Consider the following 22,753-nt stretch of genomic DNA (forward strand, 5'->3'; position numbering starts at 1 on the left):
TTATTTATAAAATTGAGACAATGATCTCCTAACTCACCTCATAAGATTATTGGAAATATATTTATGTGAAGACACTTTGAAAAATATAATGTATCTAAATCAGGAATTATATAAAGAATATTTTCTGAGGTACTTTTTTCTACTTATGATTATTTATATTATGTATCCCACTGCTACTGAAAATGCGTGTTACTTGTTACAAATGGAAGTTCAGGAAACCAGAAATTATCCCTCCAAGTATACGGTATTATCAACACCCCCCCCCCCCCCCCCCACAGTCTTTCAACACAAAAGTACTTCTAGGTCCATTTTCCAGACACTAAAACTTATGTTTGATCCCTTTCCTCTTAATTTTATTTCTTTTCTGTTCAATCCCTTAATTTGTGCCTGGGCCCTTTTCTGCTGTGATCATTTACTGCATCTTTCATAGGAAGTAAAGCTAGTTTGTAAGATTTTTCTACTTACAGGAGACACAGTTCTGTTTTTCCCATTTTTTCTTACTGAATACATTTTCTTCAGAGGTTCTAATCTCTAACTTGACAAAGGGCAACTTATTTTGTCAAAGGGGGTTAAATTGTTTGTTGCTTCAATACCTAATTAGACTTCTCAGTAGTTAGCTCCTATGACTAAATCATTATATAAGTTTTTTCTATTTTGTTTTTAGGATAAAGTACTCTAATAGCATCAAGGAAATGGTCATTCTCTTTGCCACAACAGTGTATAGAATTGGACTGAAAGTGCCTCCTGATGAAACGGATCCTCGAGTCCCCATGATGACCTGGAGCACATGTGCTTTCACTCTCCAGGCCATAGGTAAAGCCTATAAAAGAACTGGTTTGGATGTTTTATCTTATATAATAAAACCCTAATATGCAAATCGACCAAACAGCAGAAGGACTGGTCACTATGACATGAACTGACCACCAGGGGGCAGACACTCAACTCAGGAGCTGCCCCCTGGTGGTCAGTGCGCTCCCACAGGGGGAGCGCACTCAGCCAGAAGCCAGGTTCTTGGCTTGCGAGCATAGCGGTGGTGGTGGGAGCCTCTCCCGCCTCCACTGCAGGCAGGCAGTAAGGAGCGAGGGGTCCCAGATTGTGAGAGCCCTGGACTGCGAGAGGGATGTCTGACTGCCGGCTTAGGCTTGATTCTGGGGGTGGGAGGGGGGTCAGGCCTAAGCCAGCAGGCGGACATCCCCCAAGGAGTCCCGGGCTGCAAGAGGGTGCAGGCCGGGCTGAGAGATCCCCCCCCCCCCCCCCCCCCAGTGCAAATTTGTGCATCGGGCCTCTAGTAAAAATAGAATTAATATTGACCAACTAAAAATTATTCCTTTTTATCCCTGATAGCCCTAAATAGTTTAACTTGTTTGAAGACTATTTCAGTACATTAGTGTGGCCTGATGCCATTTAGTCTGGGAATTTTTGTATTGATCTCTTTTTTAACTATAATAATGGTAAATAGGTAATATAAGCAAAAAATATTTGAGCCTGGCCAGCATAGCTCAGTGGTTGAGCATCAAACTATGAACCAGGAAGTCATGGTTCGATTCCCAGTCGGGATACATTGTCCAGATTGCAGGCTCAATCTCCAGTGTGGAGTATACAGGAGGCAGTCAATTAATGATTCTCTCTCATCATTGATGTTTCTATCTCTTTCTCCCTCTCCCTTCTCTCTGAAGTCAATAAAAATATTTTTTTTAAATGAGAAATAGTAACAATATGTTGAAGTACAATAAAATCTGACTTTCGGTGGAGGAATATAAGCATTAGGAATCAAGAATTTATATTTAGACACTAAACAAAAAAAGGTCACAGTTTTGTCATAAACGAGATGAGAAATTCACTGGAGAAAGGGCTGTATCTTCATATGTGGTTCTGCAATCTAGTAATTAGACTCTATTTGATTAATATAGTGTTACATTGTTTTTACTATAGTGCTTTTCTATCCAGTGGACATAATACTGTACTTTATTCCTAGTGCATAAGCTGCTAACTAACATCTCATTTTCTATGAGAATGAAGTGACATATACAGAATGTGTTGTCATAGTTAAGAACATTCCAATATTGGGGAGGAAGAAAAAGGGAAATAAGGCTTCCGCACTCATAGATGTATCTGCTGCTGAGAATTGGTGGGGGGAAAAAAGAAAAAAAAAGAGTAGCTTAGCAATAAATATGCTAGCCAACAAGGCAGAATATATTCCTGAATTCATTTTTTTTGTATTTTTAACTATCTTTTTTCCTCTTAATCTGTTATAATTCTTTTTAATACTGTCTGTAACAACAATAAACTTATTTGCATCTGCCTTATGCATTTTTCAACACAATAGATAGACTTATATGTCAACTATAATAAAAATAGGTTGTGATTATATATAAAAAATATTTATTTAAATTTTTTTTTGCCCAGAAGAGATGTTAAAAGGGGAAAAATGAACCAGGAAGCTTTGTTTTGCCCAAGTATTGTTTATAGATTGCTACAGGGAAATTATTATATAGTAGCAATTTATAAACAGTCTGTCTTTGGCTCTATAATATTCTCTCACTCAAAGATTTAGAAATTTTGGCATAGACTTAAACATGAAACTTTGAAACAGAGAAATGCAAATTATCTGGTCAAAAATGTAATTAGTAAAAGAACATCTGCTAGACAGAAACCAAATATTCAGGATTTATTACCTTTTTTTTTTTTTTACTCTTTGAGAAAACCTCTTGGGAGATGAAGGAAAACCTCTATTTGGAGCACTTCAAAATAGACAGGTATGTGTGTTCTTACAGAGTACATGTAACTCATGGTATGATCTTTTAAGGAATCTGCAATTAATTTATCTCTTCAAAATTCTTTATTCATTCCTTTTTCTATAAAATTATCAGAATTCTATGTTGTTTTTTAAGGAGCTACTTCAGTCTCCTAGAGCCTGAATGGCCATTGTATACTTTAAAGCTTACTCAATCTTGGTAGTTCAATGTAATTAAGAGAGATTTCAGATGATACTAGTTAATTTTTCTCCCCTTCTCTGTTTATTGCAAAATTAAAAACCTACATTTTTCCTTCTTACTAAGTTTAGTTATTAATGGTGGCTTAGCTCTAGATAAGTCATCATACCGAATTCAAGAATAATAATAATAATAATAATAATAAAAGAATAAAACTAAGCCATGGCTCCTTGATGGGCATATCCTGACACTACAGGACTGTACTCCTGCCTCAGACCTAAGCCTCATTACATGCCCTGAAAGTGGTACTTAGGAAATGTGCTCAGTAGTTCCGTAAACACAGAATGGGCAATCAAGGACTTCCTAGACCACTTCCTTCCTAGCCATTACCCTCTTATTCTTCTGACAGCTGGCACAGGGGACTTATAGTCCACAGTAGGCTTCCCTTTAGTTCTCTTCCTTCTGTTTGGGAAATAGAAGCACTGTTCCCTGAATTCACTGGTTTCCTGCCATCATTTTGTAATTTCTATTAACATATTTATTTGTATGGGTCTCAATAGAATAAATTGGATCAAGCATTTAAGAAATTGACTCTGGAGAAAATGAATACTTAAATGAAAATTGAAATGATTATAGCTTTAATACCTCTTTGTCATGGAAAATTGATTAAAAATTTGGGAAGGTCATAAAATTTTATAGAAGTATTAAAAATATTGTAATTTATTTGTAAGAATGTACAATGTATAATAAGAATGCAACTAGTTATTTTTACAGTGAATGACTTAGGTCAATTATCTTTCCTTACCTTTTAATCTTCCCCTTTCTTACAACTTAGCATAATGGTCTGAAAGCATTAATGCAGTTTGCCATTGCACAAAGGAGTACCTGTCCTCAGGTCCTGATACAGAAACTTCTGATTCGTCTCCTCTCAGGTAGAGTCTTCTCTGAATTATTACTATGTTGTTATTTACATTTCTTTTTCATCACATGGCTGGCAGTGTATTTGTTAAGAAACAACATACTGCACTCATTTTGAACACGCAAAAACAAAAAATAAAAACATACAGCCCTAGCCGGTTTGCCTCAGTGGATAGAGCATTGGCCTGTGGACTGAAGGGTCCCAAGTTCCATTCCAGTCAAGGGCACATGCCAGGGTTTCAGGCTCGATCCCCAGCAGGGGCCATGCAGGAGGCAGCAGATCAATGATTCTCTGTCATCAATGTTTCTATCACTCTCTCCCTCCCCTTTCTCTCTGAAGTCAATAAAAATAAAAAAGACCTCTTGCTATGTTGAACAATTTGTCCTGTTTGCATAGTTCTATTTTGTTTTTGTTTTTAATTTCTTGGTATCTCTTTTCATTTCAGTCATAATTTGAATACCTTGTTTTACTAGCACTTCCAAATAATCTCCCGGCTTTTTTATTTATTTTTTTAAAATATATTTTTATTGATTTCAGAAAGGAAGGGAGGAGAGAGAGAGAGAAACATCAGTGATGAGAGAGACTCATTGATCAGCTGCCTCCCGCACACCCCTTACTGGAGATCGAGCTCACAACCCGGGTATGTGCCTTTGACTGGAATCGAACCTGGGACCCTTCAGTCCACAGGCGGATGCTATGTCCACTGAGCCAAATCGGCTAGGGCATCTCCCTGCTTTTGCACTTATCACACATTATGGGATTTATGATTTTTAAAATACCTCAAAATATGGCAGAAAAGATGATAGAATTCAGGACAAGAGATTAGAGTTATAAAATGTCTTGAGAACAAAGAAGTTTATAACACAGAAGAAAATAAGATAGTGTCATGGACATGTTAACTGATATATCAAAAATATTACTGAAAATTTTTCATATGAGGAAATAAGAACTAGAAACAAGTGACTTGTCAAGAACAAAGAGCTAGTTAATGACACATCCTGTGATCACTTTGGTTTGTTTTATAAAGCCAATATTAGTAACATTTATCAAATGGTTAGTATATGCCAGACTTTAGAAAAGTGCTTTAAATGCACATGCTAATGAGCCTACTAACAATCTTGTGTATACTGTAGACTTAAATAAGTTAAGTCACTTGCCTATGACAAATAATCATAACCACTATTGGAACCCATTTTTTACTCAAAAACCTATGCTCCTAATTAATTTTAATGCTTTTTGTTCAGACTCTTGAATTTGGGGTTAAAAAATTAACCTAGTCTGGAAAGAGTCTTCTTGCCTTCATTTGAAAAAGTTACAGCTTTATTGAAATACAATTAATTTTCTCATTTTATATATAGACAACCCTTACTGTTGTTTTAAATTCTTGATTTACTTCCTTCTTACTTCTTCCCTCACTTGTAAATTTAGAGACTGACTAAGTTAGAAAGTCAGTAGCTTTTGAGCTCTCTGCATTTCCTCCCAGTCATCAGTCCATATTAACCATTGTTTTGTTTAGGAGTCTCTTTTCCATCCTCATTTCACTTACACAGCTTTGCATGCTCTCCCTGCTTCCAACCCCAAATTTATTCACTTATTTATCACAGAACATTTAGACATTTTTAATTAGGGAGTGAAAGTAGAGAACATTGTATAAAAGTAATTCTTTTTATTCAGCAAATTTTATTGAACAATCTCTATTTCAGTTTTCCTAGTTTCTTTACCTGTGCCTCCTATATTCTATCTTCTAACCCTTAGATTTATCCAAGGCCTTCCAGGAGCCTTTTCTCAGTTTAGTTTATATTTAATTATGATTCCCATGTCTTAAAGTTGTAATATACAGTTTATCAGATTCTTCATTCTATAATCCAATTATATTTTTGTTTTAGATGTTTATATTTTGCATTATATTTAACTACATTGCTGTCTTACTGACTGACTTATAATTATTTCTTTATTTTAGTTGTTCTTCCTAACCTAAAATCAGAAGATACACCTTGCCTTCTATCTATAGATCTATTTCATGTTTTGGTAAGAGTTTAATGAAATTTTATTAAAAGTCACTCAAGTTTGTAATTTCATGTGTTCTAATTCAAATCTATGCTCTTTGTTCAAGATTATAAGCTTTTGGTACTCAAACTATGAAGTTGTCTCTTTTGTCTATTGTGTTTACAAATAGATACAGATTTGACTGAGACCATCAAAACCACTGTAAAAATGAAAGCACATTTACTCTTTACTTTGTAATAGGTCTTGTCTTGGTTGATTATAATTATACAAGCAAACTTTTTCTAATATATAATGCTTTCCCTCTCCCCCTTTTTCTTAACTTATGTACATTATAAGCAGTGAATGACAGCTTTAGCTATCTTAAAATTGTTAGTTATTTGGTGATAGGAACTGTCCAGGGACACAGCTAGGCTTCCCCCAAACACATGGATGTCTGGCAACTGTTTTGTGAGTTGCTTGAAGAACTTTTCCATTCCTGTAATGATCTAATTCCTTTGAAACACATTCTCTAGGGAAAGCAGTGGTGAGATTGGGAGCATGGAATTTGTGTTAGCCAGTGTTCTCATCCCTCATTTTGCAGGCCTCTGCCTAGTGGTTGTCAACCCTGTCTTTTGGAATCTCTTGGGAGAACTTTGAAAAGAATGCTAGTAAACAGAACCCTAAACCCTGAGATTTTGATTAGGTTGGGCTGGAGTGGAACCTGTGTATCAGTGTTATTTTAAGAGCTTTTGAGCTATCTGCTCAAAAATTCTCACTTACTGAATCTTCTGAACCTCACAGAGTTGAGACCACTGCCTAGAACTAGAATAAGCAGACTCAGCAAAGGAGTAGCCTGTTTGATGATGACTTTTGTCCTCCATTTATGGTACATTATATTCTAAGATATTCACTTGAATAATTAGGAAAATTATGATAGTTATTTATAAAAAAAAAAACGTACAAACACGATGCAGCATCTGGTGCCCTTTACAGTTATGAGATTAATTTGTGTTGGTCTTTGTTGTTACTCATGTTGATGTCCATTTTCTCTTATAGGTAGGTGCTGTGTTAGCATTCCCATCCTTGTATTGGGATGACACTGTTGATCTACAGCCTTCATCAATTAGTTCTTCTTATAACCACCTTTATCTCTTTCATTTGATCACCATGGCACACATACTTCAGATACTTCTTACCATAGACACAGGTAACTACATTGCTATCTTACTGACTGACAAATTCCCATTATTTAACTATAAATAACATTTGCCCATGATTTATTGGCAAATTAATTGTACTGTGGTTAATCACACATTGCTAAGTTCTGTATTTTGTCTGATGTTGAAGGATCATTCATTTGTTCTTTATGGATGCTCTTTATATATCATTACAAATTATTATATAATAATAAATATTTATTAAATATCCATGTTTAGCTAGGCTGTGGTTTTGCTCTTTTTGCTACTCTGGGTAATATACTGATAAAGTTTACATAATAGTTTTAATATCAGAATCAAATATTTAGATTGAGAACAAGGGAAAAATCTTCACTTGAAAAGACATTATTTATTATCTTGGAACCATGAAATTGAGGTGTAATTTGTAAATGGAATAGCCAGTTTATAGATTTATCTTTCAGAATTCTTTTTCAGGCCTTCCCCTTGCTCAGATTCCAGAAGACAGTGAAGAGGCTCATTCTGCATCTTCTTTTATGGCAGAAGTTTCTCAATATACAAGTGGGTGAGTAGCAGCAGTCCATTAATATAATCTATCTTAGTATTTTTTTTTTCTTTATTGACTTCAGAGAAGAAGGGAGAAGGAGAGAGAGATAGAAACATCAGTGATGAGAGAGATTCATTGATCGGCTGCCTCCTGCACACCCCCTACTGGTGATTGAGCCTGCAACCCAGGCATGTGCCCTTTGCTGGAATCAAACCTGGGACCCTTCAGTCCACAGGCTGATGCTCTATCCACTGAGCCAAGCCGGTTAGGGCTATCTTAGTATTGTTTTAATAATTCCATGTCTTTGTTCAGTTGTTTGACAGTATAACTTTTGAATCATTTTAATTTTAAAAACGAACAGAGGGCTTTGGAATAATAGCTAGCCATTTAATAGTATTTGTTTCTGAGACTGAAAGAAGTTTTGGCACATCTTTACTCTTGTAAATATTATGGGAATATAGGCAAAGTTTGATAGAATTTTTTTAAATGGCAGCAGTTAGTTTAAGTAAATGTAGAAAAATAGAAAATAGGTTGGTAAGTGTTCAATAACCACAGAAAAATTTAACAGAAAGTACAGTGTTCCCCATGTATTCCCTCTAACAATTTCTCCTATTATTAACATCTTCCTTTAGTGTGGTAAATTTGATAAACCAATATTAATACATTGTTATTAACTAAAGTCCATAGTTTACATTATATTCACTCTTTGTGTCTTACCATTACAGTATCATATAGGATAGTTTACTGTTCTACAAATCACCAGTTAATTTTAATACAGAAATCAGGAAATTATTAATTTTGTTTTAGCTCACCTAGCTACTTGGGTTAGTGATAAATGTATCTGCTCTATATTTCATTATAAGGATTAGGAGAAAGAAGAAAGTAGTTCTTTGTCTTAAAAATATACATGGTAAAGGATGTAGGATTTGTAATTTCCTTTTTTTAATTTTAATTCTATTAAATTTATTGGGGTGACATTCATTGGTTAATAGGGTCATATAGGTTTCACGTGTACATTTCTTTGATATATGATCTGTATATTGCATTGTGTGCCCATCTTCCAAAGTCCAATCATATTCCTTCACCATATATTTGCCCACTTTATCCTTTACTACCCTCCCACCTCCTTCCCTCTGGTACCACCATAGCATTGTCTGTCTGTGTCTATGAGTTTCAGTTTTATATCCCATATATGAGTGAAATCTTATAATTCTTAGTCTTTTCTATTGACCTATTTCGCTTAGCATAATATTCTCAAGTTCCATGCATGTTGTCACAAATGGCAGTATTTCATCTTTTCCTATGGCTAAGTAACATTTCATAGTATTTATGTACCTATCTTCTTTATCCAATCCTCTAAAAAAGGATGCTTTGGTTGTCCCCATTTCTTAGCCACCATGAATAATGCTGCAATGAAAATAGGGGTGCATAAAAAAAAAAAAGAAAATAGGGGAGCATAAATCTTTGCAAATAAATTATTTCGAGTTTTTTTTAGATAGATACTCAGAAAAGGGATTGCTGTGTCCTATGGTAACTCTATTTTTAATTTTTTAAGGAATTGCCATACTGATTTCCATAGTACTAGTACTAGTTTACATTCCCACCAGCAGTGAATGAGGGTTCCTTTTTCTCCACAACCTCTCCAACACTTGTTATTACATGTCTTATTGATAATAGCCATTCTAACAGGTGTGAGGTAGTTTCTCATTGTAGTTTTGATTTGCATTTCCCTAATAGCCAGTGAAGTTGAACATCTTTTCATATATCTGATGGCCAATTATAAGTCCGTGGCTTTGTTTCTCCACAGGCCGACGCTCTATCCACTGAGCCAAACCAACTAGGGCACTAGTTTATTCTTGATCTATTTTATATAATTCTTCACCTCCAGTATTTCTGTTTGGTTCTTTTTTAAAGTTTCAATCTCTTTGGTAAAGTACTGGTTTTGTTCATTAAGTTGTTTTCTAAATTGCTGTATTTTCTCACATCTCAATGAGTATTTTCAGAGCTGCAATCTTGAATTTTCTGTCATTTATGTCACAGGTTTCTGTGTCCTTAAGTGTGTTTTCTGGAGATTTTTCATTTTCTATCTGCCTCACTACCTTGGTTATTCATGGTATTTGATGGGTTCCTTCATGTCTAGACATTTATGTGTGAGTGGCACTTCAAGATTAATATAAAGAGGTCTTTCTACTCTTTTCCAGTTGGTGGTGCTGAATCACTAGTTTTTTTTATTAGCTCTGTGAAACCACAGTGTCAACCCACCACTACTGTCTCTGGCTGCTGTGTAGCTGCAATGCATTGGGCCTCCACAGGGTTCCCCTTGTTCCGCCTCCCCCGGACCGGTCACAGAGTGCACCTTTCACTCAGAAAAAAATGGGATTACTTTGTAGTGCTAGTTCTCAGGCTCGCAGATAATGTGCTATGCAGCCCAGTACCAAGGGCAAAGGGAGGCATGCTCTGGGACAGCAGTTGCCAACTGGTGGTCTGCGGATCACTGGTGGTCCGTGAGGTCCGAAAGGTTGGCAACCACTGCTCTCGGAGACTAAGGAAAGGTGGCCAAACTCCGTGGCTTTGTTTCTCCATCTGAAATGCCAACTGCTTGATAATCATGGCCATACTACCATGTACTGTATGTGTCTTTGCTTAGGTCTCTCAGCTCAGCTGCAGCTTGTATTGCTCACTCCTGCCCACTGAGTCTCCTCCTGGCTGAAAGGAATGTCAGCCACCACTGGATTCCTCCCCTCTTCAACAGAGCCCCGCTGTGAGCATGCCTGGCTCGTTTCAGCCCCTCTCCCTTTGCCTTCCCCTTTTGCTCTACTTGTCCACATCTTTAGATGATCCACACATGTGGATCTCTCATGTGTATTTGTGCATTGAGCATGGAATCATTTGTTGAGATAGCTGTTCAAGTTGTTGAAATTTCAAGGGAAGAGACCAAAAGGAATCCCTTACGCTACCATTCCTCTGACGTCACCTATGGTTTTCTTTAGGAAATTATTAGATGTATAGACTGAAGCTTTAGCTAGTTAAATATTTTGTTTTAAATGTTTAAAAATTAAATGGATAAAAATTATTTAAATGCTTAGCTATGTTTTTGAAAGAGAGTCTGTTTAAAATCTAGAGTTTTAAGCTCATCAGTATTCTGTTCTGTTCTGAAATTATTGCCTCTTAGCTGCGTTGCCTGTGATATTCCTGGCTGGTATTTGTGGGTCTCACTGAAGAATGGCATCATGCCTTACCTTCGTTGTGCTGCATTGTTTTTCCACTATTTACTTGGAGTAACTCCACCTGAAGACCTGTTTACCAGTAAGTAGAAAAATGAAATCATAGTAGTAAATGAGAGGCTAGTTTTTCTTACTTTCAGCCTCAAGAATACAAAGGGAGAGCATAAAAAAACTTCCTCATTCTAGTATTCCCCACCTCACTCATCAGTTTTCACTCTGAACATGTGTGTCCTTGCCCTGGTGTTAGGTTAAAGGTCAGACCGAAAACCAGATTCGCCTCACAATCTACAAAATCTACTCATGGGTCCTTTCTATGTATAGTTAATGTGTTTGAGTTTATAAAATGCCTGCATGCAGAATATAACTGATAGGATGGGATATATAAGAAATTGGAAAATTGGTTGCTCTTAGGGAAGAGAAATGTTTGGCTAGGTAGGAGGAAAACTTTACTGTACGCTCAGTTGTTTAAATTTTGAACGTATGTCTATTTTATAAAAGAATTAAAATGCTCCTGGGAAAGGCCTCCAGTATTAAACCAAGGCCATGTATATTTAACAGAGGCATTTTCTCCTTAACTTGCCTTAAATCTAGATCAAAGTCAAGAAGGCTTCCGTGTGGCTTTGTATAGGTAAAAATCAGAGCACTTGTATGATTTTGGTAGAGTCGCCAAAATTGCTTGTAGATTCTTCCTTTTATCCTTTGAGATTAAACTGACCAGGTCCACTTTACTGGCTATCAGTTTCTTAGTTTTGAACTCAGTTTAGTAGGATTTATTGAATCTAGGTTTGTCCTGATTCTATGTAAAATAGGTTGCTACTTTTCAAGTACTTTCCATTATAGATCTGTTGTTTGCAGTTTTAAAAAATCATGTATTAATTTATCTAGTCTAGTCAGTGTTGTAATATGGTAAAGTTCTTTCTTTTATTGGGGGGAGACCAAATATAAATAGACAGATAAACTTGTCAAATGGTGATAAGTACTGCAAAGGAAAATAATAATGGGAGGGTTTTCTGTGAGGAGACATTGAGCAAAGAGACATTGAAAAAACAGAGCTGGGTTGAACTGACAGAGAGTTGAAGAAAGAGTTTTCCTAAGCAGAAGGAGTAATAAATGCAAATGCTTTTCTTGACAGTCAAAGAGTAATAAAAAGAAGAGTGTGGCTGAAGCATAATGAGCAAGGCGAGGGTGATAGAGATGAGGTCTAAGAGGCATCCAGGGGCAGGTCATGTAGGGTCTGTATGCCACAATAAGGACTTTGTATTTCAAATCATGTGGTGGTTTAACATTAGAGACATCTGATCAGGAGAATGACTTCATCAGATTTGTGTTTTAAAAGGATAGCTTTTATGGAGTTTTATAGAGTACAAAATACACTCTGTATAGAGAGCATATAGAAATGAACATAAACAATGAAAAACCTCTATTAACAGGTTGACCTGGAAAGAATAATGTGCATATTAAATGTATTTTTATTCTCTTGCAGATTCTACAGAAGGAGAGTACAGTGCACTCTGTACCTATCTATCTTTACCCACAAATTTGTTCCTACTTTTCCAGGAATATTGGCATACTGTAAAACCCTTCCTCCAGAGGTACTATGGGGACAAAATATCATTGTTGAGTTATTATACAGTTTAGGAAAGATAAAATTACTTGCTAGCTTTTAAATTGTTTAGCATTGATTGAAGATGGCAAAAATATAGGTGATTCCTAATTTACCCACTAAAGGAATTGGGGTAAGACTAAGAGCCATGGGCAGCTGGAATTTCTACTTGTTCCACCATGTACTTTCTACTTGTTCCACCAAGTACCATTCACTGTACTTATTTTCTCCAGAGCTACTGTCTCATCATCGCAGTTTTAAACTGGGGTGGAAGGAGTGTTAGTAAAAACCATGTTGCCAGTAGCCATAAAGTCACAATTAAGTATCAAAAGAACCCCATTTGGGGGCTATATCCAAAACAGTTGGTAGATACAAAATGTATCAGTTACATTTCCCTAGGAGAAGTGTGTCTTGCTTTCAGAAAAGCTTTTTTCTACCCCATTACTTATTGGTCTTCCTGATCACTCTTTACCCTCCTAACCTGCAATCTCCTTACTTTTGTCTTTGCTGCCACCATTTTCAGTCATTTTCCACTGTGTTACTCTTACCTCCATGACTTCCTTACAGTGGTTCTCAACCTTCCTAATGCCGCACCCCTTTAGTACAGTTCCTCATGTTGTGGTGACCCCAAACATAAAATTATTTTCGTTGCTACTTCATAACTGTAATTTTGCTACTGTTATGAATCGTAATGTAAATATCTGATATGCAGGATGTATATTCATTGTTCGCAACCCACGGGTTGAGTTAAAGGTAATGATTACCTTTAACTGTCTGCCTTTTTCTTTAATCAATGTGTTTTGCCCTTCCATGTCCCTGTCAGGATTTGTGTGAATGTCTGCCTGTCTTTTGTCATCTTTTTCTGTGCTTTCATCTCGTTAGGTTCTTTTCTGTGTTTACTCATTTTTCATGAGGTATTCAGTGTGTTAAAAATTAATCAAAATGGGGGAAAAAATCAGTATCATGCTTTGTGTTGATTATAATAATCACAGTAGGTTATACTAATTTTACTTTTATATTCTTGGAATTGATACATTTTGAATTTGCTAATTCTAGGATAGTCAAATGATAAAAACTTAAACTTTGAAACAAAAAGTCCTGCCCTTTGTACCATTACTGACCCTGCTTGCCTCAAAGCCCTTTCTCATCCTATGTTCTGTAGTGCAGGAGACTGACCCCTGCAGGTTTTTCCAGTCTCCCTTCCTTGTCAATTGGCTTCTGCCTGCGTTTAGCCAGTGGGAGACACTGGCAAGATATTAGAAGCCAGGAGTATGAGAAAAGCCTGAGTCCTTAGACTGCCTCTCTCTATCTGGTGGGGCATCTCTGGCAGTGGCTGTAGCTGTTCTCTTGCTCCAGTTCCCACCAGACAAGGCTGCTGTGGTTCCAGAATCCACTGGTGACCCTAGCCCTGGGGCTTCAGTAATACATTATTTTCTTTTCTTCTTCCAGCCTAGGAGGGGTGGGAGCTTCCTGTTATTGGCTAATCTTTGGGTTGCCTTGTTTTTTTTGTTTTTTGTTTTTTGTTTTGTCTCCTGGTTGGCTCTTCAGCCCTTCTATTATCTTTTATTACCAATTGCTGGGATTAAAGTCCCTCTTGCTAAAGTACTCAGAATGGTTTTTGTTTTCCTACTAGAACCTTGATTGATAAACAATTTTAAAAAGAAATTAATCAAAAGAGGAGAACAATAAATAGGGAGATATAAAAAAAAGTAGGGGAGAGAGGGGACAAGATATAAAATAAAAAGTCTAAAAGAAGGAATTTGGAAAGAAGGAACAGAAAGATTTGGAAAGAATGACTCAATGGTGACTATTGTACTAAAGTTGTGATAACCTATTTGCTTTTTCTCTTTGCTCCTCATATAGGTGGTGTGCAGATCCTGCCTTACTGAACTGCTTGAAGCAAAAAAGCACCATAGTCAGGTTGGTTTTGTTTTTTAGTCCTTTTCTCCCCATCTACAAGTTTTGTTTCCAAAACTAGTTGATTTGTTGAGCTTTCTAGTCTGTCTTCATTCTCACTAAGTATCTGGTTTCCTACATTTCTTTTAGGTCTTTGCCAGAAGTCAGATTCTTCCTACATTTGTTTTTCACTTGGACTGACTAGCATTTTCCCAAATAGTTTGATGCCCACCAGCTCCTCTTCCTTAAGCTAGTGCAAGTCCATTAAAAGGCAGAGGTGCCCTGGCTGGTGTTGCTCAGTCGATAGAGTATCGCATCTGCCCGCATATCAAAGGGTCTCGGGTTTGATTCCCAGTCAAGGGCACATACCTGGGTTACAGGTTCGATTACCCCCAGGTCGGGCGCGCGTGGGAGCCAACCAATCAATGTGTCTCTCTCATTTGTGTGAACGTCTGCCTGAACGCCCCCCCCCCCCCCCACCCGCTCTCGCCTTCCCTTCCCCTCTCTCAAAAAAATCAATGGAAAAAATATCCTCGGTGAGGATTAACAACAAAAAAAGGCAAAGGAAGGGAATGGCATCTTGGAGCCATCAGATGGTAGTGACAGTATTCCTATAAATTACTTTTTTTCCTTTGAGAATACAGTAATATATAAAGATATAAATAGAACTGTTTCCTCTTTTTCCTTCCTACCTATATGGTTTTAGATTACCCAACAAAACTTTTTTTTTAGTATTTCTTAATTGTTTAGTTATCAAGAGAAATTATTCCTTAGCTCAGATATTCATGTTTCATAGTTCAGGAACGCAGATCAGTGACAAACTTCCATGGAATTCAACCCAAAGAAGTTTTTTACATTCCAAGATCATCACTTTGTCCTCTGAAAGATACCAGCCTTCCTCATCTCCTCAAAATCTTTCATGGCATCAGAATTTCTATGGAAATCTGCATATGCCTTCTTTCTTGGTTCAGCCACACCAAACTTATAGAAAGCTGATTCCAACAATATGAAATCTCAGATGCGTGGCCTTCTGTTATGGATTGCAAAGATGGGTCCTTCTGGCCATGAATCTGAGGTTTTTTCGAAGTACTGGAAGATGTGGAGTTATATTCCCAACACCAGTGTCCTTCTGATAGAGAACTGGACAATGCTTCAGCCCAATAAAACTTCTTTAGCCCTCCTCTCTCCCTCAAGTTATGATTCCATCAAAATTCAATTCTTCCTCAAGGACTAATTCAAATATCCCCTTCTCCAAAAAGCCTGTCCTAACATATCGTCTAATGTGTGTTGACATGCGTGTGCATGTGTACCTGCCAGTACACTACATCACTAGCAGTAAACTCAACAAGGGCCAAAACTGCACGCTTATCTTCTGTGTATCCCCTCCAGGGCCTGGCTTATATTATGTACAGTATCTAATTTTTATTTAAATTGAATTGCATCAATAAGCAAGCAGAAGAGTTGAAACCCACCCGCTCAGCCTTAAATACTAACACCAGTACCATTTTTCTATGACTAAAGCAAACACTGAGACAATGTACATTTGCCACTTTCTTTTTACATCTTTTCTCACCCTTTGAACTCTTTCACCTTCCTTGTAAATGTGCACATGCTATCCATTTATTTTTTATGTATGATGGCTGGTAATTTAACCTACTTTAACCCAGCTTTACTGATTTAGAGATTACAGATCCAGCTCCTGTGCTCAGATGCAGTAGTATTCGCATCACCAAGAAAAGAAAGATCTTAAAAGTAGAAAAAAGTTTAGAAGATGAGTACATACATATTTTAGGACTAGTTAATCTCATACCATTTTTCCTTTGTTCTAATTCATTGTGTACCTTTTAGACATCTGCTACTTCCCCAGCATGATACTAAATACTCTGGGAGAGTTAAAAGACATAACACATAGAGTTTTGTAATGTGTAGTTTATAATCGAATTATATACATAAATTCAAGACATAAGTAAGATAAAATATAATACAGGGGCCCTAGCCAGTTTGGCTTAGTGGATGGAGCATCGGCCTGCGGACTGGACAGTCCCAGGTTCAATTCCGGTCAAGGGCATGTACCTTGGCTGCGGGCACATCCCCGGTAGGGAGTGTGCAGGAGGAGGCTGATGGATGTTTCTCTCTCATCCATGTTTCTAACTCTCTATCTCTCGCCCTTCCTCTCTGTAAAAAATCAATAAAATATATTTTAAAAATATATATATAATACAGGGGTGGGCAAAAAGTATGTTTATAGATGTGAGTACGTAAAACACAGTTTATTCTTGTATTATTGTTTATTAACTAGAGACCCAGTGCACGAAATTTGTGCAATAGTGGGCTTTCCTTCCCCAGCTGCTGGCACCTGCTTCCCTCTGGCACCTGGGACCCGGGCTTCCCTCCGACTGCCGGCAGGCACTCGGGACTCAGGCTTCCCTCACAGCCCCGGCTTCGTCCAGAAGGTCATCCAGTCTAATTAGCATATTATACTTTTATTATTATAGACTAGAGGCCCAATGCATGAAATACATGCAAGGGGCTTGGCCCCCGCCACCACGGCAGCTGCCTCAGCCCCCACCCACCACGGTGGCCACCTCAGACCTCGCAGCCCCAACTTCATCTGGAAGGTCATCCGGAAGGTCGTCTGGTCTAATTAGCATATTACACTTTTATTTATATTACTAGAGGCCCAGGGCACAAAAATTTGTGCACTGGGGGGTGGGGGGTCCCTCAGCTCAACCTATGCCCTCTTGCAGTCTGGGACCCCTCGGAGGATGTCCACCTGCTGGCTTAGGCCCACTCCCTGGGGGGATCAGGCCCAAGCTGGCAGTCAGACATCCCTCTGGCAGCCTGGCAGCCCTTGGGGGATGTCCACTTGCCAGCGGGGAGCAGGCCTAAGCTGCAGTTGGACATCCTTAGCACTGCTGAGGAGGCAGGAGAGGCTCCCACCACCACCATTGTACAGGCAGCCGTCAGCCTGACTTGTGGCTGAGCAGAGCTCCCTCTGTGGGAGAGCACTGACCACCAGGGGGCAGCTCCTGCATTGAGCATCAGCCCCCTGGTGGTCAGTGTGTGTCATAGTGACCAGTCATTACCAGTCTTTCTGCTGTTAGAGTCAGTTTGCATATTACCCTTCTATTATATAGGACTAGAGGCTCAGTGCATGAAAACTCATGCACTGAGGTGGGGGTCTCTCAGCCTGGCCTGCCCCCTCTCAAAGTCCAGGAGTCCTCAGGTGTGGGAGGCAACCCAACTATCAGGAGAAGGTGACACCCCATCACACCTCTGCTGCTGCCACTGTCGACAGCACAAGCCTCGGCTAGCCCTGGTTACCTGAGCCTTGGGTGGCCCTGGGCAGCCACCACCTGAGGCTTGCCTGCGCCTTGGGCCAGCCCTGGGCGGCTGGGAGGTTGAAAGGACTGGGAGAACTCCAGAGGCAGGCGTGCGGAGAGGCCAGACCCGCCTGGAGTGGGCCCATCCTTGCCACGCACCTGCCACCCTGGCGGGGCTAAGGGGACTGGGCACCACCATCTTGTGGCTGAGGGCGCCGCCATCTTTGCGGGCGGGGCAGCCAATTAGCATATTCCCGCCTTATTGGCTGTGGGCGCCACCATATTTGAGGGTGGAGCAGTAAATTAGCATATTCCTTCCTTATTGGCTGTGGGTACTGCCATCTTTGTGATGATGTAAAGGTCAATTAGCATATTCCCTCTTTATTAGATAGAATAGATTATTGTATTTTTTTGACATTTTATTTTATTTTATTTATTATTTTTTTAAATTAAATCTTTATTGTTCAGATTATTACAGTTGTTCCTCTTTTTCCCCCCATAGCTCCCCTCCACCCATTTCCCACCCCACCCTCCGCCCTCACTCCCCACCCACTGTCCTCATCCATAGGTGTACGATTTTTGTTCAGTCTCTTCGTGCATCCCCCACACCCCTTTCCCCCCCAAAAATAGTCAGTCCACTCCCTTTCTATGCCCCTGATTCTATTATAATCACCAGTTTACTCTCTTCATCAGATTATTTATTCACTTGATTTTTAGATTTACTTGTTGATAGATGTGTATTTGTTGTTCATAGTTTGTATCTTTACCATTTTCTTCTTCTTCCTCTTCTTAAAGAATACCTTTCAGCATTTCATATAATACTGGTTTGGTGGTGATGAACTCCTTTAGCTTTTTCTCATCTGTGAAGCTCTTTATCTGACCTTCAATTCTGAATGATAGCTTTGCTGGATAAAGTAATCTTGGTTGTAGGTTCTTGGTATTCATCACTTTGAATATTTCTTGCCACTCCCTTCTGGCCTTCATAGTTTCTGTTGAGAAATCAGCTGACAGTCGTATGGGTACTCCCTTGTAGGTAATTGACTTTCTTTCTCTTGCTGCTTTTAAGATTTTCTCTTTGTCTTTTGCTCTTGGCATTTTAATTATGATGTGTCTTGGTGTGATCCTCTTTGGATACCTTTTGTTTGGGGTTCTCTGCGCTTCCTGGACTTGTAAGTGTATTTCTTTCAACAGGTAGGAGAAGTTTTCTGTCATTATTTCTTCAAATAGGTTTTCAATATCTTGCTCGCTCTCTTCTTCTGGCACCCCTATAATTCAGATGTTGGTATGCTTGAAGCTGTCCCAGAGGCTCCTTACACTATCTTGATATTTTTGGATTCTTTTTTCATTTTGCTTTTCCAGTTGGGTGTTTTTTACGTCTTCGTATTTCAAATCTTTGACTTGATATTCTTGCAGTCTTCTAGTCTGCTGTGGGAACTCTGTATAATATTCTTTATTTCAGTCAGTGTATGCTTAATTTCTAGTTGGTCCTTTATCACAACCTCGAGGGTCTCATTAGTTTTCTTGAGGCTCTCATTAAGTTTATCAGCGGTTTCTAGAAAATTATTGGAAAACCTTAAACGTGTGGTTTTGAACTCTATATCCAGTAGTTTGCTTTCCTCCATTTCTGTCATTTGTGTCCTGTTTCTTTGTCTCCGCATTTTTTTATGCTTCGCTGTGTCGATAGAGTGGCTTTGTGTGCTAGGTGTCCTGTAGGGCCCAGTGGCTCAGCCTCCCCAATTACCTGAGGTAGACACTCTTGGTGCACCCCCTTGTGGGCTTTGTCCACAGTCTTGTTGAAGTTAAGCCTTGATTGTTGTAGGTAACTCTGGGAGGGATTGACCTCCAGGCCAATTGGCTGTGAGAATCAGCTGTGTCTGCAGTGGGAGAACTTCTGTGCTGGAGACACCCTTCTGGGGCAAGACTTGCTTCAATGGGGCTTTGGTGCTCACTGAGTCTGCCCCCGAGTGTGTCCTTTATGGATCCGAGGAGCTGCAATCTGGATGGTCCCACTCTGACAACCGGGCACACTGGCTCCTGGATCTCTAAGGAGGTGCTAATCTAGCCTCTGCCTGAGGCTATCCAGCAGGAGCTCAGCTGTGAAGGAATGCAAGCTGCTGTGGGGCCTTGGGCCAGCTGCAGTTTGTTAGGTAATTATCAGATTGCAAAGGGCCAGGCCTTTCATATGCAAAAGCCTTGTGGCTTGGGCGGGGCAGGGTCCCAGGGGATCAACAGGGCAGAGCAAGCAGCTATGGCTGCTCTCAGTCCTGCCCTCAGAGGCTCTGCTTCTCAGTATCCCAGCAATCACTGCAAGCACCCCCGAGAGAAAGCTGTCCTCGAGTTCCGACCGATGCCAGACAGCCCAGTTTCTCCCATATGGGTCTGGGTCCCCAGAGACTCGCCCGGAACTGGAGCTCAGAGCTTGAGACTCCCTCCCGATTGAAAAAGACAACCGTGTCCTCAGCCGCCAGCCCTCTCCACGTGCGCCTCTGTACCTCTGTATTTTACTCCCGCACCGCAGCTCCTCTGAGTCTCAGTATGCTTTTCTCTTTCCTTCTAGTTGTAGAATTTCCACTCAGCCAGCCTTCTTGTGGTTCTGGATGATGTCCGTTCCGTCTTTTAGTTGTATTTTTGAAGTAGTTGTGCGAGGCAGCAATCTCTGGTGTTTACCTATGCCACCATCTTGGTTTCTCTCTCGATTATTGTATTATTTATTTACATTATTTGTCGTCTTATTATTATATTGTATCCTTACTTATGATTTGTTTTTTATGTAATGATGGCTGGTAATTTAACCTACTTTTGCCCACCCCTGTATATGGAATATACTGTTAATGCTATAGAAATTTAAAGAGTAAAAGATTCTTAATGACACAAGGTTAGTCTTAGAGGAAATAATTTTTAGCTGAACATAGAAGGAATTAGAGAATTTAGATTGCTTAAAGTTTGAGAGGAGAATTCTATGTTATTCAGATGACCTTCCCCAAGGCAGCAAGCAAGGCTTTTGTTGTATTTAGTATGGTGATAATGTATAATGCCTTTTGCAAACATGCATCAAGTACTAAGTATATTATATTTCATTTCAATGTCTTATTGAGTCCTCAACAGCTCCATGACGTTTCTTGATATCCGTATAACATTTCTTAAATCAACATGAATCTTTTATGGTCCCCCCCAAAAAAAGTGTTATTAAATCAATGGTATGCCTTATGATTAAGAAAATATAATATAGTCATCCTCAGTTTCAGACCAGGAAATATAAGCTTATGTTCAGTGACTTATCAGGTGTCAGAGAATTTAGGATTTATAACCAGGTTTGTCTGATTTCAAAGGTTGTGTTCTTAACCACTGTTTTATGTTTCCTTCCTAGATAGTATAGAAATCTAGCTGAAACAATTTAGTCTTAGGAAGTTGAGTTTGGAAAGGAAGCTAGCTGATGAAGGATTTGGAATTCTAGGCTGAGAAATTTGGCTTTAATCTAGTAGCAGTGGGAATCTATTAACTATGGATTGCAAGTATGGGTCCTTTTGTTATTCTTAAGACTTTCTTTTTTATTGGTCAATTTTTGATCTGGGCTTATTTCCTAATAAAATTGCCTTTTAAATTGTATTTTTAGGTACCCTAGAAAAAGAAATAGTTTGATACAGCTTCCTGATGATTATAGCTGCCTTCTAAATCAAGCTTCTCATTTCAGGTAAGAAGAAATATATATTTTTCCCTAGCCAGTTTCGCTCAGTAGATAGAGTGTTGGCCTGCAGACTAAAGGGTCCCAGGTTGCAGGCTCGGTCTCCATTGCGGGGTGGGGGGAGGGGGGGTGCAGGAAGCAGCCAATCAGTGATTCTCTCTTATCATTGATGTTTCTATCTCTCTCTCCCTCTACCTTGCTCTCTGAAATCAATAAAAAAAAAAAGAGAGAGAGAGAGAGAAATATATAATTAAAATTTGTTTAAGCTTGCAGTTCAACTCTTAGGAATTTGTTTTTATTGGGAGATCGGGATGGGGCACTGTGGGTGATTATAACCCACCAGGGTACTATCTATTCTAATCTTCCTGGCATAGCTATTGGTACTTTTTCTTTTTTGTGGAGTTGCTACTCTTGCTACCAGCCACTTCTTCAGGTCCACTGCTGAGTGGCTCCTCCTTTGAAGAAAATTTTCTCTTTTCTTGGGGATACTCTTGTTTCCTGCCATTTCAGGGTCACTAACTGGTTCTTCTAAGTGAAAACCACATAACATGCAGTTAATCATGATAAAGTGTATAATTCTGTGGCATTTAGTATATTTACAATATTTTGTAACCACCACCTCTCTCTAGTTTCAAAGCTTTTTCATCACCCCAGAGAAACACCTTGTATCCACTAAATAATTAGTCCCCATCCCCGTCTTCTCTAATCCCCTGGTAACCAATAATCTGCTTTCTATCTTTGTGGATTTGCCTATTCTGGATATCCTATATAATAAAAGTGTAGTATGCAAATTGTCCCCTCACAGGCCGGCTGGGGGAAGGGAGGTAGGCCCTGGGGCTGGCAGATGGCCAGGGGAAGGGAGGGAGGTCCAGGGGCAGGGAGGGAGGCCTCGGCCGGCAGCTACTAGGGAATCCTACCAGTGCATGAATTTTATGCACTGGGCCTCTAGTCAATATATATAAAAGCCTAATATGCAAAGTGTCCCCTCGGGAGTTCGATCGCTTGCAGTGATGTGCGCTGACCACCAGAGGCAGCACAGAATGAAGGGAGGCCCCGGCCTGCAACCAGCAGCCACTAAGGACTCTCCCTGTGCACAAATTTTGTGCACTGGGCCTCTAGTCTATACTAATAATACTAATAAAAGGATAATATGCAAATCGGTCATGAAGCCTCACAGTCATGACTGGATATGCTAATTAGTCATGACTAATAAAGGATAATATCCAAATTGGTCACGAAGCCCTCACAGTCACGACCGGATATACTAATTAGTCGTGACCAGTATGCAAATTGACCACTCCAACACACAAGATGGCCACCCCCATGTGGTCAGAGATGGCCACCACAAGATGGCCTGCAGGGTAGGGCCATTTTGGGCGATCAGGACAGCAAGGGAGAGCAGTTGGGGGTGACCAGGGCGGCAGGGGAGGACAGATGGGGGAGACCAGGCCGGCAGGGGGGGGCA

General features: G+C 39.3%; 1 protein-coding gene across 3 annotated transcripts in view; it reads left to right on the forward strand.

Annotated features, from left to right (window-relative positions):
* The window catches only part of UBR1 (ubiquitin protein ligase E3 component n-recognin 1), a 141,416-nt gene that overhangs the window by 106,390 nt on the left and 12,273 nt on the right, over positions 1–22,753 (forward strand). For 2 of the 3 annotated variants that reach the window (XM_070424231.1, XM_070424241.1), the window contains exons 36-45: positions 665–813; positions 2,701–2,756; positions 3,769–3,865; positions 5,813–5,880; positions 6,895–7,045; positions 7,491–7,578; positions 10,733–10,866; positions 12,268–12,376; positions 14,251–14,307; positions 21,220–21,297. In XM_070424231.1, coding sequence (XP_070280332.1) covers positions 665–813; positions 2,701–2,756; positions 3,769–3,865; positions 5,813–5,880; positions 6,895–7,045; positions 7,491–7,578; positions 10,733–10,866; positions 12,268–12,376; positions 14,251–14,307; positions 21,220–21,297 — 987 coding nt within the window. The remainder of the gene's footprint in view (positions 1–664; positions 814–2,700; positions 2,757–3,768; positions 3,866–5,812; positions 5,881–6,894; positions 7,046–7,490; positions 7,579–10,732; positions 10,867–12,267; positions 12,377–14,250; positions 14,308–21,219; positions 21,298–22,753) is intronic. The other variant, XM_070424248.1, reaches the window with a different exon arrangement.

Source organism: Myotis yumanensis, unplaced genomic scaffold (genome assembly GCF_028538775.1).
Source record: "Myotis yumanensis isolate MYYU_CA2020_CCGP unplaced genomic scaffold, mMyoYum1.0.hap1 SCAF_1, whole genome shotgun sequence".
Taxonomy (NCBI): Eukaryota; Metazoa; Chordata; class Mammalia; order Chiroptera; family Vespertilionidae; genus Myotis; species Myotis yumanensis.